General features: G+C 42.9%; 1 protein-coding gene across 3 annotated transcripts in view; it reads right to left on the bottom strand.

Annotated features, from left to right (window-relative positions):
• The window catches only part of c15h16orf89 (chromosome 15 C16orf89 homolog), a 68,761-nt gene that overhangs the window by 34,955 nt on the left and 15,661 nt on the right, over nucleotides 1-18,145 (bottom strand). For all 3 annotated transcript variants that reach the window (XM_078558313.1, XM_078558314.1, XM_078558316.1), the window contains exons 4-5: nucleotides 4,701-4,851; nucleotides 1,332-1,449 (exon numbers count right to left, since the gene is read on the bottom strand). In XM_078558313.1, the coding sequence (XP_078414439.1) occupies nucleotides 1,332-1,449; nucleotides 4,701-4,851 (269 nt within the window). The remainder of the gene's footprint in view (nucleotides 1-1,331; nucleotides 1,450-4,700; nucleotides 4,852-18,145) is intronic.

The raw sequence follows: 18,145 nt of genomic DNA, 5'->3' as shown, positions 1-18,145 counted from the left end.
TTCTACCAATGAATTTAACGTTCTTGCGCCCTTCAGCTCAAAAAGCTTTTGTGACATAACTTGCCAAAAGTGTAAGCTGATAATGATATAGTGAGGGCAACAAGGCCATCCAGAACCTTAGTCAACAGTGGGACCAACCGGGGAACACTGGAATGATGCAGATGGAAGTAGGATGAATTAGAGTCAAATCAGGCAGAGAAAAAGAACAGATTAAGGGAAAATTTAATTTTTTTCTCTTTCTTAATCCAAAGTAGAAGGATTTCTTTTTATGTTGGAGTTTATAAAAACCACAACAATTAACACCTGAAGGAATGAGATTCCACACTTATCATAGTTCACTTTCCATACTGGAAAGGTTGATTGTAATAATTGTTAGTTGCTGCCATTGTTATACAAGATGTTTAGGCTTGGAATTATAAGGCTCAGCTTTCTGTGGTGAATTTAATTCATGTCTACCACATAAATACTTCAACTTAGCAACATTCATTGCATATTAATTGTGAGCTAGACAGCAAAATCCTGTTTTCGCAAAGCCAATGGTGGAATGGCACAATTCAGTCAATAATGTTTGAATATTGGCATTTAACTGCACTTCTGTTCCTCCTCTGAAGTTACTGGTATGCATTAATAATGATGAGTGCCATTAGCCACACTGTTATTTTCACAGTAAATTCTGACCCATTATTTTCCCAGCAAGATTCGGCCCATCATATATTATAAATGTAACAGAATGTCAAAGTAAAGTACCTTGTGGTATACCTTTACTGCATGGCTTGTATCGAGAACAAAACCATAGGAATGGACTCCAAGGGGTGACAGTGAACCAGTGAACATTGGTGAGTTTAATTGCTAAGTCAAGCCTAATAGATTCTGCTTACGTCAACTGGTTTTCAATGGTTTTTGGGCAGGATGAAGAATAACCCAATTGCTTTGAGGTGAGGTTATGTGGAAGACTGTTTTTATGTTGATCAACTACTGGAAGGGGATCAGATTCTCATTCTTTTGATTCAGACTTGGAATACATGAATTTCTTAGGTGATCTTCAGATATACCGATACTGAACAATTACAAAAAAACTATATTCAAAGTGAAAAATTTGGTAACCTCAGTGTAGCACACAAATATAATGCCCGTAGTAAACAGGTATTACTGGTGAAAATGTTGGCTTAGAGAATGCTGATGAAAGCATGTTGGGAACAATAGTCCTAACCAATGCTCTGTAATTAGAATGCAGAGGTCAGAGCTACAATTAAAAGTTATTACAAAGACCGAAAACTGAGACAAAACAGTGTTTAAATAGTAGCTGTTAATCAGTAAATTATTGTGCTTACATATTCAGCAACAATGAAATACAGCAGCTGGTGTGAGAGAGAGTAATCTGGACAATTCAGAGCTGTCATCAGTCTCCTACATGTTTCTGTTTCCAGGCAAGGGGTTCCATTATCCTCCCTTCATTTAAAAGAATGAAAAATACATTAATAAAGCTATTCTCAGTGGATTATGAAACTTTTACCAGCTCATGAAATAGTAAACCAATTATCTGGCTCGCAAGCTCCGAGATTGGCCTTCAGAGCTGTCTTTATATCTAAGCTTGGGATGTCTTCTGGTGGATAGGACAATGGAATAATCACATCTAAAAGCATCCCACTAACACTTGCATTTTAACCTAGTGCCAGTGAAGGAGTGATGGAGTGTGGCTTGGAGGGGAACTTGTAGGTGGTGGTGTTCCCATGCATCTTGTCCTTCTAGATGGTTGAGGTTGTGGGTTTGGAAGGTGCTGTCTAAGGAGCCTTGGTGAGCTGCTGCAGTACATCTTGTAGATTGTACACTCTGCTGCCACTGTGCGTCAGTGGTGGTGGGAGTGGGTGTTTATTGTGGTGGATAGGGTGCCAATAAAGTGAGCTGCATTGTCCTGGACATAACATAAAATAACCTGTGCTACTCCAAAACAATGCTCTCATTTCCATATTATAGTTAAAATATATAGTTTATTTCTGAATTTCTGGCAGATGCAATTTCACTAGATGCTTCATGCCCTCTGTGCACTATGTGGGGTCAGCCTCTCCAGACATAGGAAAACCACCGGCTCCCATCAACGTAAGGGAGATTTGGAATTTGGATATTTCAGGTGAGCTGTCCCGATGAGTGCAAGATGAAAAGCTTCGAAAGAATCTCTCTTTTTTTCAACAACACTCCCAACGACTATTTCCTTGTTACTGAGGAAGTGTTAGGATCAGCTTACAATGCATCATTTTGATATTTATAGTCTTGAGTCCTATTCCCACTAAACTAATACCTCCCCTTTCGACTTCCATACTAGCTGCATTGTAATTGGTTTCCCCCCCCCTAATTAGGTACCACCTGCACCCCCTTTCATAACTATCAAAAATCACACTCCTCCTCACAATAAAACATCCTTCCTGTCCTCTCCAAAATCCTTGAACACGTTGTCACTTTCCTATGTTTACCTTTCCAACAGTTTCATGTGTGAATCTCTGCAGTGAGGTTTCTGGCCTTGTCACTTTCCTGAGATCTGCCCTTGGCCTATTCCTATTCCTTATTTACATGTTGCTCCTTGGTGATATCATCCATCAAAATGTGATCTTATGTATGCTAATGACACCCTGGCTCCACCATTCTCAACTCAGCTGCTTGTGTTTTTAAACTTGTTCATCCAATAATGATTGTTCTTGTTGCAACATCTTTAGTTAAACAATGGAAGACTGAAAGCATCCTCCTCAGTCATCAGCACAGACTCTACCTTCCCCAATGTCAGCTTTGGTACACTGATAACACTCATGTCAAAAAGGTGTGGGTTCATGTCCCACTCCAGAGATTTGAACTCACAGACCAGGGCTGGTACTGGAGTGCAGTACGGCACTTTCAAATGAGATATGAAATTTAAATCCAGCTATCTCCACAGGAGGAAATAGAATATCTGATGGCAGTATTATGAAGTGCAGATTCATTCTCACCAGTGCTCTAGCCAATATCTATCCCTCAACTAATACCAGTAAAAATAGATTTTCTATCCATTATCATATTGTTGTTTATGGGAGATGTCTGTGCACAAATTGGCTGCACACAGCATTACAACAGTGGCAACTCATTGATTGTAAAGTACTCTGGAAGATCCCGAGATCAGCTGAGATATCAATGCAAGGCTTCTCTCACTCACTCATATCCATCGCCCTCCTGGCTCGATGAGGGATGATGGGTTGAATGGCTGAGCCAGACTGTTGGCAATCTCAGCATCTATTTAAGCTCAAGCTGAGCTTCCACCTCCTACTCCTACTTCTCCTACTTCTACCTCTGTCTTCAAGACCCTCCTAATATCTCTCCTTTGGTTCAATGTCAATTTTTGTTAGATTTCATCTCTGCAAAATATCTTGGAATATTTTTCATGTAATAGGTACAAGATAACTGAAGGTCTTATCACATAAAAACAAATATACTTCTACATCATTGGTACATTACAGAAATCAACAAACGGAAAGGGAAACATCAATCTCTTTTTAGGCACTTCCCAAGGTTACTAAGCCAACTTATACTGTGATGAGGGATCACAATGAAACTACTCCAACCCCCCCCCCCAAAAACCTGCAATGAAGATGACCACAGGAGCGATCTGCAATTGGTTATTGGTCCGAAATGTGGGGATCATTGCTACACCTCAGGGGCAGGGAGGAATTCTGTCCAACCCCAGATCCATTCTGGAAAGATTCCTCTGAAAATTGTGGATAATCTGTCCAAACCCTTTCTCATTCTCCAGTTTTAAATCGGTGTTTTATTCCCAATGTATACCATGGAAAAAGGACGAAAAAAAACAAAGGATTGCTTCTGATTATCTGCAATCTCAGTCAGTCAGTCTAAACCCAGGAGAGCAGCCACACACAGTAAGAATGTTGTGGAAAAAGCTATGTAAAGTTGTTGCACTGTATACCTCTTTCACAATCAAGATAAAATATTATTCATGAAGAAGCACTCCAAATGTTCAAAGGTTAACATCATATTTGGCAGAAAGGGGGAAAAATGTAAATCTGTTATCACTAATATGGCATTGCAGCTGATGCCTCACTTAGAACATTCATAACATTTGGTTGCCAAGATTGAACTGCATTTTTTTTTAATTACAAGAGAGACAGTGGCATAAGTGGTATTGTCACTGGACTCGTAATCCAGAGACAGGGGATATGGTTTCAAGTTCAATTAATAAATCTGGAATATAAAGTTAGTCTCAGTAATGATGACCATAAAACCATTGTCGATTGTTATAAAAACCCATCTGATTCACTAATGTCCTTTAGGGAAGGAAATCTGCTGTTATCTGGTCTGGTCTACATGTGACTGCAGACCCACAGCAATGTGGCTGACTCTTAACTGCCCTGGGTTCAGGGGCAATTAGGGATGGGTGATAAAATGCAGGCCCTGCCAGATGATGCCCACATTCCAAGAAAAAGTAAAAATAATTAAACACCTGAACCCTGATGGCAAAATTCACAGTGGAATAAAATTCTTTACACATTTTGTAGTCTTAAGAAAATTAAAATATTCTCAAAAATATTATTTAAAAGTTAGAAGAATTGTTTAAAAAGTTTAACATTGTAGAGAATTATTTTAGTAGAACAGTAAGATTTGTTTTGTCTATTATAGACATCAGTTCTATTGACTATTTATAAAATTTCAAAGGTAAGACATACCAAGTACCCAGCAACTGAGTCAAACATCTGTCACTGATATCCTCTTCAAAACATTCCGAAACCCTCACTTCAGGATAAACCAGTCTGGTATCTGTTTGTGTCCACCCAGGTTTAAGAGTCCAGAAATCAATGTGCAGTACTTGTTGAAAGGCTACGTAAAGAAACAGCACACCTGGAGTTTAAAGCAGCACTATTATAACATAACATAAGATAAAGAGCAGGACGAGGCCATTCAACCCGAGACAGCTTTACTAAATATATTAACTATTTACATAAATAAACTATTTATAAATTCAGTCTCTCTGGAGGCTTTTTCAAACGTGTCGACTGTCATAGTTCTACAACCTCCAATGGTTTATCTGAGGCCTCCCTCTCAGGAGCTATCTGTCCACTAGGCTCCCCAGTAGGAACCTGTAAGTTTGCCTCATCGACTGGCTCAGGCTCAACGGATCCTACAGGCACTTCCAAAGCAAGAGGAGTTCCTTCTACCTGTGGTGTGAACTCCCAAAGGAAATGTTTGGTACACCTTTTCTTGTGGATCTGTCTCCCTTTTCCTGAGATGATCTACATGTCTCCTGATTATCTGACCTTTAACTGATTTATGTCACTTCACTGACTTCAACCAATTTTTTTCCAATTAAGTTGTCACTTATTTTCAAGGTATTGTGATCGTCAAAATGGGCGGGAGGCGTGCTGGGGGGCGGGGGGTGGCAGAGCACCAGGAAAATAAAGGCAACTAAACTATTAATACTCCTAAAAACTGTTGATTGTTAGAGAAAAGAGAGATTGATGTTGCAAGACCTGATTGTCTTCAGAAGAACTGTTTGACTTGGTCATGTTTCATTTCCTGATATTGTAACTGATGGTCAACAGGTTGTTGGATATTTTGGATCTCGGACTTATGCAGGGATGACACTAATTTCCATGTTTGTAACAGGTTTTATTTGCAGTGCTTTAAAAATGCTTCAGCTCGAACTTCCAGCTCTTTCTACAGTTTTGTTTTTTAATCTTATTTTAAATTAAATCATCCTAAACAAACCTATATACATCAAATCAGTTTTTAATTTGTCCATTTTCTCCAAATGCAGAAATAGTCTTTGAGATTGAAAAGGTCTTCGATGACTACACTGAGATCTATGAATTTGAGGTTGTGGTTCTGCGTGATCACCACGATAAAGGTAGATGATCAACATCACAGACACTCATCGGAAACACATCCTCAAATCACTATCCTCGAAATATCCTGGTATGCTCATTTCCATTTTGTGTTGCCATCCAACAGGCAAGTATTGCTACACAGCAACTGCTTGATCAGCTTCGTACTGAGATGATGCCAGTTTGTGGTTGTAATTTGACCATTTGATTCAAACTCAAATCTCCAATCTCAAATTGTGGTTCCCTTGCGCATGTTCACTTGTCAAAGTATGCTTTTGCTTTGCGATTTCTTCTGCTTTCACTCTGACATTCTGGTTGGATAGTGCTGAAAGCTTAAGAATGGTGAGTGGTATGTGAAAGTTATGACCTATCATTAGGTTTGACTGATGTCATTCTGGTCAGAGAGAGTTGGGTGGGTTGATATGTGCGGAGTAGAATGTGAATGGATTTATCAAATCCCCTCTGACATACTCCCAGACTGTCCTTTATCATCCTGCTGAGTCATTCAGCACCACTATTCGATTGTGGGCTGTATCGCAATGTCAGCTGGTGATGAATTCTGTAACCTGTTAGGAAGAAACTTCATGAACAACTCCAGAAACAAACTCTCTTCCATTGTCTGCAGCAAACCCCATTTTGTAAACAACTTGTCTCAAATTCCAATGAGTGAAGTGGTTGTTATGGAAATTGTTGTACTGATTTCTGGCCATTTGCTGTAGATCATGAACAACAAACAGAAAAAGTTGATTCCTGGGGGAGTTACTGAAACTCCTCCAGAATGATCTACTTGCAGTTGTTGCCATGGTTTTGTCGCTATGGGGTTGATTGTAGAATGTGGGACAGGGTTTAACTGATTTCTCACAGAGCGTACAAGCAGTACAATGAACCCTCTATACTGTGAGCTATTGCCAGGCACCAGACTGCTTCACAGAATTGATATTTCATCTTAACAACACCCAGATGGTCTTTACGGACAAGATGCGATACACGCTCCTGTAGCAATTTTGGGATAACTGCTTGAATTCCATGTGCAATACAGTCATCACCAAATAACGCCAGTTCATTTGTACGAGACAAATGGGTTTTTAGGTACTGCCTTACTTTCTGCAGTACACTGTCGCTGATTCTGCCTTCAACTCCTCTTACATGACAAGATTCGCAGTTGTCTAAATTGCCACAATCACATAGGTCAGGATTTTCTGCTCCCATTTGCGGCGGGAGTCATGTCAGGTGCAGGTGGAAAATATCGCAAGAGGGCCAAAAATCAGTTTTACGGCATCACAAAAGCAGTTTGCGATGGTGGGCTGCAGCCATCAATGGTGGGCCGCCTTTCCCACCACAACACATTGAGAACATCATTTCAATGTTTTTGCTTGTTATTACAATGACTCCTCACCAGAATCATCTCCCCACATTGGATCATCCGGGCATGACAGTGTGTAATTAGAATGATGTGTTCCACAATGGGATATAAGCGACGTGTACCTGGCGACCTGCACTGTGCTCCTCACTTCGGAGGTTGTTTCACTTACCCTGCATCACGCAGCGCTCACAGGGATTAGCGCCGGGCTTCGCAGGCAGAACAGTCAATGACAGTGCAGGGAATCAGGAAAGTGAAGCAATGATGCCCATTCATACAAAACTAATCCTGCAAAGTGGCACTAATCGATCTTTTTGTTTTAACCCCATGTGTCCATGCTGAGCTGAGGTAATAACTGGAGGAGGAATCCCGACATCATACATCAGAAAGTGCTGCTTCTTCAACCATCTCTCCAGCATCCCAGTTGCAATGGCAGCCTAGAAGAGCCAGGAGCTGTCGGTCGATCCTCAGTGATCTCGTAGCTGTCTACCTTCAATGTGACAAGATTCCTCAAGGAGATCCATCTGAAGCAACAGAACCACACACCCTGTGTGACATCGATGGTGAATCAGATCATTCACGCTTGGACAAGGGAGCCGATGACTTTCTACTGCTGTGAATCCATTTAGAAATGACTCAGTCACCGGTGCTGCATTCTTCCAAATCACACTGATATCTGGCACTCTCAGTGAGCGATCCTGGGCCGCATTTATCCACAGCTTAACATGGAGCCTGAGCATGATGACATCAAACATTCGCCTGCCGCACATTAAAATGCCTCCTCTTTAATGCTGACATTGTGCCCTCCTGGCCAGCCCTGGCCCTTGTCAAGTCCACAGTGCACACACACCATGAAGCCCTCAAGGGCTCATATCATTGCTAATAAAGAGCACACTTCAGCTTCAGTACACCTTTGCTCCTATCCCATTGCTCCCCTCAACATTGTCTAAAGCAACCATGTACAGTTCCAGAGACTGCTCGAAGCCTCTATTGCCTGCTAGAAAATGCCATTTGGAATTAGCATCTGTGACCTGGATGAATGCTCAGATGAAGGGATGCACAGCGCTGCATCCCTCGTTTATGACGAGAGCCTTATCCCTGCAAGACACACAACCGCAGGGTGAGAGACCCTCAAGGTTGGATGTTCGAGTGCCAGGACTATAATGTGGCTGAGAGTAGCCGAGCTTCATCACCTTGAGCTGACAGGGTGCCCCCACTTATTGATGAGCTTAGCAGATGTACACTTGGAAAGTCGGAAACGCGGGTGGCTGACAGCAGCACATACGAGCTCTGAATGTGGGTCATAGCCAAGAGACAGAGAACACATGGAGTTGCTCAATATATGACCCTTCCCCATGCGTTAACACATCTCTCCTTGTACACTACACCTTCACCTTTCAAGAATGCAGACGAGACAGGAGAACACCTCTGCCTCAATCTTACACAGCCAAGAATAAACATGACACAACCCTGCAAAGCATGTGAACGAGGTTCATTCCACAAGCACGCTGAACATTAAGGTCGTGGCATCACCATGTCGAAAATGATGTACAAAAGGGACACACACTATGGTGATATGGAAGCACACAACATAGACGAGAGGCCCATGATAGTGGCACCTGCGACAAGTGTGGGGAGGGACCATGGTGGACCATGACCTGATTGACAGCAACGCAGCTCATCATAAAAAGGAGGCTTACATAAGGGGAGATGTGAACTGGGTGTGATTCTATTTACATTTGTGAATACCTGTGGCACTGTTGTACTCCTAAATCTTGTTAGCTTTCCTAACCTCACCACTACATCTGGTTACACCCCCCGACATCCATGATGGAGGTGGTGGTAGCCTGCTGACTACTGTGCACAGTTGTCTGTGATGACCTTGGTGGGCGTTCTGAGAGGCTCTGGCCTGCTTTGAGTGTCCTGCTATGGGGCAGGTGTACCCTCCTCGGCCTGCAGAACTGTAGGTGATGAGGTCACAGGAAGAGGAGACTGGGATCAGCTGGGGAGTCCCCTGAGCAGATGGCCCCAGGGTGTCCATCTGCTGGTCCTTCTCCCTATGGATGCCCCTGCCTGACTTGAGAAGAGGAGGCAGCTGGAGGGAGATCTAGGTGCCCTGCCCCACCCTCCACCCCATGTAGCCACTGATGGCTACAGCAATAGAGTGCTGCTCCTGCAGCAGTGCAGGACCGATGTCCTGGACCAAGGTCTCCACAGCAGCCGCCAAACTGCCAGTGTTGACCTCGGTACATTAGCATGCTGGCGCTATCACCTCAGACTGAAGGTGGATGAACTCCTCCATTGTGCCTTGCAATCTGAGGAATGCAGCGGACATCCCTTCCTGATGTTCCAGTGATTGTTGCTGCAGCTCCAGCAACTGATTTAGGACCGAGTCAAGAGGCTTGTCATCTGACTCGGACTCAGCAGAATCCTTGCCTCCAGCAGTCCTCCGAGTGCCAGTGTCCTCAGATGTCCCTGCCTCCTCCTGCTGCGGACATTGTGCGCTGTGCTCACCAGATCACGACCTCGAGCCTGCTCTAGAGCTGGGTCTTACTGGAGGGTGTGGATGAGCGCCGTGATGGGTTTTCTATGGTGTTCTCCTCTGGTTCCTCATCCATGGTGTCCTCGGGACTGTAGATGAGGCTTTGTGGATGCTGTCGGGCGCTTTCCAAATGCGCCTATGAGAGAAAGGTGAGTGTATGGTAGGGGACTCTAAAAGAGGACAAAACACTTCTAGTATGGTTGTCTGACGGATGAGCTGGTGCAGGATCCTCACTTGGGTGTTTGCTGCCAACCTCACTCAGTTCAGGCACAGTCAACGTCCTCTCCGGCCAGGTTGATCGCTCAATTCTCTAATTCTGTGAGGACTTTGATGTCGGGCACTCCACCCCCGGTCTGGGACCTCTCCCTTTTATTGTGTGCGATCTTATCCTGCATAAAGACAGATAGAAAGAGAGTGAGCAAGGTGCATGCCAGGGCAGATGACAAGGATGCGTGGCATGTGTGGGTGGTGAATGGAGCAATGGACAAGATGAGATTGCGAGGACTAACGAAGATGCTATCTTCACCTTTTAAGGTTTTAAACCCTGTTTGTTGGCGAGTGTCCATTCCCAACCTGCATCTTTTGTGAAGTTTCTGAAGAGACCCTGGCTTCTGCTTACTTAGGAATGAATTTGTGATACAAGTTGGTAGTACGAAGGAACAATGCCAACTCTTTCACATTAGATGGTGTTGGAAATGCATGAATGGCTTTGATGTTGTTCTGTGCAGGTTTTACTCCAGCTGCTGTCACTCTGTATCCTAGAAAGTCAATCACAGGTGCTGCAAATGTACATTGTCCTTGATGAGTATCAAATTGTGTTGTACAAGTCAAATGAGGAGGTGTCAGCTGTGGCTCAGTTCATAGCACCCTCGCCTTTGAATCAGAGGGTTGTGGGTTCATGTCCCACTCCCGGAAACCAAGAACTGTGATTGTACTCAAAAAGAGTTGCAATCTGTGACTGTTGATAACTCGAAGGAGTTTAATCATGTTCAGCTTTGTCTGTTCCATGGACAACGATGTCATCCAGTAAGTGGAGCGTCCCTCAACATCTGACAAGGCTGGTGAAACAATCTTCTGGATGGCACTACATGTTGAACATAGTCCATAGGGCATCCTGCAACACGCATTCTGCAGCCCTGCAATACCTCTACGAGTAACAAAAGCTGTAAGATATTGATTTTTCCCTTACAGGTATCTGAAGATATCTCCATCACATTAGAGCTTTGTGAATAATGTGGAGTCATGAAATGGTGCCAATAGTTCTCGGTTCATAGAAATGGATACTTGTCTGGAATAATAGCTTTGTTGACTGCCTTAAGGTTGGTGCATAGTCTAAGCTCACCATTCTGAAAGAAGAAATTCCTCCTCATCTCCATTTTAATTGAGACCCCTTATTTTTAAAACTGTGCCCCCTAGTTCTAGATTCTCTCCCCCGAGAGGAAATATCCTCCCAGCATCGACCCCGTCAAGCCCCCTCAAAATCAATAAGATCACTTCTCATCCTTCTAAACTCCAATGAGTATAGGCCTAACCTGCTCAACCTTTCCCTCACAAGACAACCACTTCATTCCAGGAATCAGCCAAGTGAATCTTCTCTGAACTGTTTCTAATGCAAGTATCTCCCTCCTTAAGTAAGGAGACCAAAACTGTACACAGTCCTCTAGGTGTGGTTTCACCAATACCCTGCTTAGTTGTGGCAAGACTTCCCTACTTATACTCCAATCCCCTTGTGATAAAGGCCATTTGCCTTCCTAATTACTTGCTGCACCTGTGTGCTAGTTTTTCTGTGATTCATTTACAAGGGCACCCAGATCCCTCTGTACTGCAGAATTCTGCAGTCTCTTTCCATTTAAATAATATTCTGCTTTTCTATTCTTCCTCTGAAAGTGGAAACCACACATTTCTCTGCATTATACTCCATTTGCCAAATTTTTCCCATTTAACCTATCTATATTCCTTTGCAGGCTCTATGCATCTTGCTCAAAACTTAGAACCATAGAAAAGTTACATTGCAGAAAGAGGCCATTCAGCCCATCGTGTCTGCACTGGCCAAAAAAAAGAGAAAAAAGAAACTAGTCGCGCATTTTAATCCCACGTTCCAGCCCCTGGTCCATAGCCTTGCAGGTTCAGATGCAGATCCAGGTACTGTTTAAATGAATTGAGCGTTTCAGCCTCAACCACCAACTTAGGCAGTGAATTCCAGATACCCACCACCCTCTGGGTGAAAAAGATTTTCCTCATGTCCCCTCTAATCCTTCTACCAATCCCCTTAGTTCTATGCCACCTGGTAATTGACCCCTCAGTTAGGGAGAAAACAAGTTTTTCCTGTCTACCCTATCTAGGCCCCTCATAATTTTATACATCTCAATTAGGTCACCCCTCAGCCTCCTCTGTTCTAAGGAAAACAACGCCAGCCTATCCAATCTTTTCTCATAACTGCAATTTTCAAGCCCTGGTAACATTCTTGTAAATCTCCTCTGGACTCTCTCCAGAGCAATTCTGTCCTTTCTGTAATATGATGACCAGAACTGTACACAAAATTCCAGCTATGACCTAACCAGCGTTTTATACAGTTCCATCATTACATCCCTGCTTTTGTATTCAATACTTTGTCCAATAAAGGAATGCATTCCAAATGCTTTCTTGACCACCTCGTCCACCTGTCCTGCCACTTTCAGGGACCTCTGGACTTGCACTCCAAGGTCTCTCACTTCCTCCGCTGCTCTCAATATCCTCCAGTTTATTGAGGATTCTCTCGCTTTGTTTGCCCTCCCCAAATGCATTACCTCACATTTTTTTGGATTGAATTCCATTTGCCACTTTTCCATCCACTTAACCAAACCATTGATATAATTCTGGAGACAACAGATACCCTATCAACTACATGGCCAATTTTTGTGTCACCTGCCAATTTCACAATCATGCCTCCCACATTTTAGTCCAAATCATTAATATACACAACAAACAGCAAGAGCCCCAACAGCCCCGTAGAACACCACTGGAAACTGCTTTCCATTCACATAAACATCCATCGACCATTACACTTTGCTTCCTGTCACTGAACCAATTCTGATCCAACTCACTACCTTCCCCTCAAAAAATTTGATTAAATTAGTAAGACACAATCTTCCCCTCACAAAACCATGCTGATTATCCCTGATCAATCCGTTCCTTTCTACATGACAGTTTATCCTGTCTCTCAGAATTGATACCAATAATTTGCCCAACACCAAAATCAGACTGAGTAGCCTATAATTTTCTGGCCTATCCCTCTCACCTTTTTTAAATATTGGTACAAAATTCAGAGACCTCCAATCCTCTGGGACCTCGCCTGCATCTAGTGAGGATTGGAAAATTCTCAGGGCATCCGTTATTTTCTTCCTGGCTTCCTTTAACAGCCTGAGATACAATCCATCCGGTCCTGGTGATTTATCCGCCTTCAAGGATGTCAATCTCTCCAGTACATCCTCTCTCACTGTGCTTATTGTATCTAATGTTTCACACTCCTCCTCATTAACTAGAATGTCTGCTTCATCCCTCTCCTTAGTGAAGACAGAGACAAAGTACTCATTGAGAACCCTGCCCACATCTTCAGCATCATCACACAAGTTTCCATGTACATCTCTGATAGGCCCTATTTTTTCATTAGTTATTCTCTTGCTCTTACTGTACTGGTAAAATATATTTGGGTTTCCTTTGATTTTACCTGCCAATATGTTTTCGTATCCTCTCTTTGCTTTCATAATTTCTTTTTTTACTTCACTCCTGTACTTTCTATACTCCTCTAGGCTTTCTACAGTATGAAGTTTTTGTGACTGCCATAAGCTTTCTTTTTCTGCTTTATCTTGGCCTGTATGCTTCTGGATAACCAGGGGGCTCTAGATTTGGCAGTACCACCCTTTTTCTTTGTGGGAACATGTCTACACTGTGCCGGTAGAATCTCGCTTTTGAATACTTCCCACTGATTTGACACCATTTTCCCTTCTAGTAGCTGTATTCAGTCCACTTTCACCAGTTCACCTCTCAACTTTGTAAAATTTGTCTTCCCCCAATTTGGAACTTTTATTCATGTTCTATCTTTGTCATTTTCCATTATAATGCTATATCTAACTGTATTATGATCATCATCTCCAAAATGGTCCCCCACTGCTACTTCATCCACTTGCCCAGCTCCATTTCCTAAGATTGAATCTAGAATTGTGCCACTCTCATTGGGCTTGTTACAGCTAGCTGAAAAAGTTCTCCTGAAGGCAGTTCAAGAATTTTGTTCCCTCTGTGCTCTTCACACTGTTCATATCCCAGTTGATATTAGGGTAGTTGAAGTCTCCAATGATTACTGCCCTACTGTTTTTGCGCTCAAATTTTCCACCATGTTTGCTCTTATAACTCCCTTCCACTATTTGGGCATGGTTTTTTTATTCATTTACAGGATGGTTAGGCCAGCATTTATTGTCCATCCCTAATTGCCCTTGGGGTGGTGGTGGTCAAGGGCAACTAGGGATGGGCAATAAATGCTGGCCTAGCTAGAGATGCCTATTTGCCATGAATGAATTTTTAAAAAAAAACTTTTCTCCAGCAATCCCAATTATTTAAAATTCCTCCCTCCCTTTCGCCTCTTGATTTTCTGTCCTTTTGGGGTGTTTTCTGCAAGAAGATGGATACAAAATACTTGCTCAAAGTCTTTGTTATTTCCTTGTTTACCATTATTAATTCCCTAGTCTTACCCTCTAAAGGATAACACTTTAGCTACTCTCTTCCTTTTGTCTGTTGTTATATTTCTTGCTAGTTTTTTCTGATACTCTAAATTCTCCCTCTTCATGGAGGTTAGAAGGGAAACTAAATGGTTCTTGGATACAGGACAGGACATGGGAGGATTAGGAATTAATGTGCATAGGTAAGCGAAAGCAAAATGTCTGACTGCAAATGAAAGCTAAAAGGATTTTGAGGCTATATAGCTAGAGGGACAAACCACAAATTGACAAAGGCAATATTATCCTCAAGGTCAAACAGTTGGGAAGTAAACATTTTAGAAATCTCTAACCAGACTCTAAACTCTCTCCAGCCCATCCACATCCAAGTTTAAATGGAAGCAGGTCAATGATGGGAAACCAATTCACTCTCAGAAAGCAAGTTGGTCAAGAAAAGTTTCTAATGAGGTTTTGTAAAAGGTGAAAAAGGCCAAATTCATGTGATATGCATTTACAGTACTACTCATGGGCTAGGAGGAGTCAGGCATATTTCCTCCAGGTGCAATAAGCTAACATTTTTTTTAAAAACACATCTGCACATAACACAAACTCTAACTCCCAAATTACAACTCTCACATTCCATCTCTGATCCCGATCCCCATCCCCAATCACTCTCATGGTCTGTATAACTTCCTCCAGCCCAGTGTCCTCAGGAGCTCCTCTAATTTTAACCTCTTGAGCATTCTCAATTTGAATCACTCCACTGCTGGTGGCCTAGGCCACAAGCTCTGGAATTCCCTCAGCCTCCATATCCTACTTTCCCCATTTAAGACATTCCTTAAAACCTACCTCTTTGACTAAGCTTTTAATCACTTGGTCTAATATCTCTAAGGTGGCTTAGTGTCAAACTTTGTCTAACAATGCTCCTTGGAAGTACCTTGGGATGTTTTGCTACTTTAAAGGTGCTATACAAGTATAAGTTGTTGTTGAATGATCTTAGGGCAATAGCTAAATTGGACCCATAGAATTCTTACAAGCCTAAGAAACGTTTAAAATCAGGACACTGGCTCAAAAAAAGAGGAAAGCCCCTAAAGTAACTTTGATATAATTACTTTATATGGAATAAAGAAAAGTACAGCACAGGAACAGGCCCTTCGACCCTCCAAGACTGTGCCGACCATATTGCCTGTCAAACTAAAACATTTTGCACTTCCCGGGTCCGTATCCCTCTATTCCCATCCTATTCATGTATTTGTCAAGCTGCCTGTTAAACACCACTATCATATCTGCTTCCACTACCTCCTCTGGCAGCGAATTCCAGACACTGACTACCCTCTGCGTAAAAAACTTGCCCCACACATCTCCTCTATAGTTTTCTCCTCTCACTTTAAATCTATGTCCCCTAGTAATTGACTCTTCCACCCTGGGAAAAAGCTTATTACTATCTACTCTGTCCATGCCACTCATAATTTTGTAAACTTCTATCAAGTCGCCCCTCAATCTCCGTCGCTCTAGTGAGAACAATCCGAATTTCTCCAACCTCTCCTCATAGCTAATAACCTCCAAACCAGGCGCATCCTGGTAAACCTCCTCTGCACCCTCTCCAATGTCTCCATATCCTTCTGGTAATGTGGCGACCAGAATTGCACGCAATATTCCAAGTGTGGCCTAACCAAAGTTCTATACAGCTGCAACATGACTTCCCAGCTTTTATACTCAATAACCTTGCCGATGAAGGCAAGCATGCCATATGCCTTCCTGACTACCTTATCCACCTGCGTTACCACTTTCAGTGACCTGTGGACCTGTACACCCAGATCCCTCTGCCCGTCAATGCACTTAAGGGTTCTGCCATTTACTGTATAATTACTACCTGTATTAGACCTTCCAAAATACATTACCTCGCATTTGTCCGGATTAAACTCCATCTGCCATTTCTCCGCCCAAGTCTCCAACTGATCTATATCCCGTTGTATCCTTTGACAATCCTCTTCACTATCTGCAACTCCTCCAACCTTAGTGTCGTCTGCAAACTTACTAATTAGCCCAGTTACATTTTCCTCCAAATCATTTACGTATGCTACAAACAGCAAAGGTCCCAGCACTGATCCCTGCAGAACACCAGCTCTCCATTCAGAAAAGCACCCTTCCACTGCTAGCCCCTGTCTTCTATGACCAAGCCAATTCTGTATCCATCTTGCCAGCTCACTTCTGATCCCATGCGACTTTACCTTCTGTACCAGTCTGCCATGAGGGACCTTGTCAAAGGCCTTACTGAAATCCATGTAGATAACATCCACTGCCCTTCCATCGATCATCTTTGTCACTTCCCCGAAAAACTCGATCAAGTTAGTGAGACATGACCTCCCCTTCACAAAACCATGCTGCCTCTCACTAATACGTCCATTTGCTTCCAAATGGTAGTAAATCCTGTCACAAAGAAGCTTCTCCAATAATTTCCCTACCACTGATGTAAGGCTCACCAGCCTGTAATTTCCTGGATTATCCCTGCTACCCTTCTTAAACAATGAAACAACATTGGCCATTCTCCAGTCCTCTGGGACCTCACCCGTAGCTAGTGAGGATACAAAGATTTCTGCCAAGGCCCCAGCAATCTCCTCCCTTGCCTCCCTCAGTACTCTGGGGTAGATCCCATCTGGCCCTGGGGAGGTATCCACCTTAATATTCTTCAAGACGCCTAACACCTCCTCTTTTTTGATCTCAACATGATCCAGGCTATCTACACACTCTTCCCTAGACAAATCGACTGCTAAGTCCTTCTATTTGCTGAATACTGATGAGAAGTAGTCATTTAGTATCTCTCCCATTTCTTCTGGCTCCACACACAGATTCCCACCTCTGTCCCTGAGTGGGCCTACCCTTTCCCTGGCTACCCTCTTGCTTTTTACATACGTATAAAAGGCCTTGGGATTTTCCTTAATCCTGGTTGCCAATGACTTTTCATGACCCCTTTTAGCCCTCCTGACTCCTTGCTTAAGTTTCTTCCTACTTTCTTTATATTCTCCATGGGCTTCATCTGTTCCCAGCCTTCTAGCCCTCACGAATGCTTCCCTTTTCTTTTTGACTAATCTCACAATATCCTTCGTTATCCAAGGTTCCTCAAACTTGCCATACTTATCCTTCATCCTAGCAGGAACATGGTGGTCCTGAATTCTTACCAACTGACGTTTGAAAGCCCCCCCACATTTCAGCTGTTGATTTGCCCTCAAACATCCGCCTCCAGTCTAGATTCCCCAGTTTCTGCCTAATATTGTTATAATTAGCCTTCCCCCAATTAAGCACCTTAACCTGAGGACTCCTGTTATCTTTATCCACCAGTACCTTGAAACTTACTGAATTATGGTCACTTTTCCCCAAAGTGCTCCCCTACTGAAACTTCGACCACCTGGCCGGGTTCATTCCCTAATACCAGGTCCAGTATTGCCCCTTCCCTAGTTAGACTATCTACCTATTGTCTCAGGAAGCCCTCCTGGATGCACCTTACAAATTCTGCACCATCCAAACCCCTAGCACTAAGTGATTCCCAGTCAATATAGGGAAAGTTAAAATCACCCTCCACAACAACCCTATTGCTTTTACATCTTTCCAAAATCTGTCTACATAACTGTTCCTCAATGTCCTGCCAGCAATTGGGAGGCCTATAGTAAACCCCCAACATTGTGACTGGCACCCTTCCAAT

Source organism: Cetorhinus maximus, chromosome 15 (genome assembly GCF_964194155.1).
Source record: "Cetorhinus maximus chromosome 15, sCetMax3.hap1.1, whole genome shotgun sequence".
Lineage (NCBI taxonomy): Eukaryota > Metazoa > Chordata > Chondrichthyes > Lamniformes > Cetorhinidae > Cetorhinus > Cetorhinus maximus.
The sequence above is the reverse complement of the archived record's forward strand: the minus strand, read 5'-3'. Positions and strand labels throughout refer to the sequence as shown.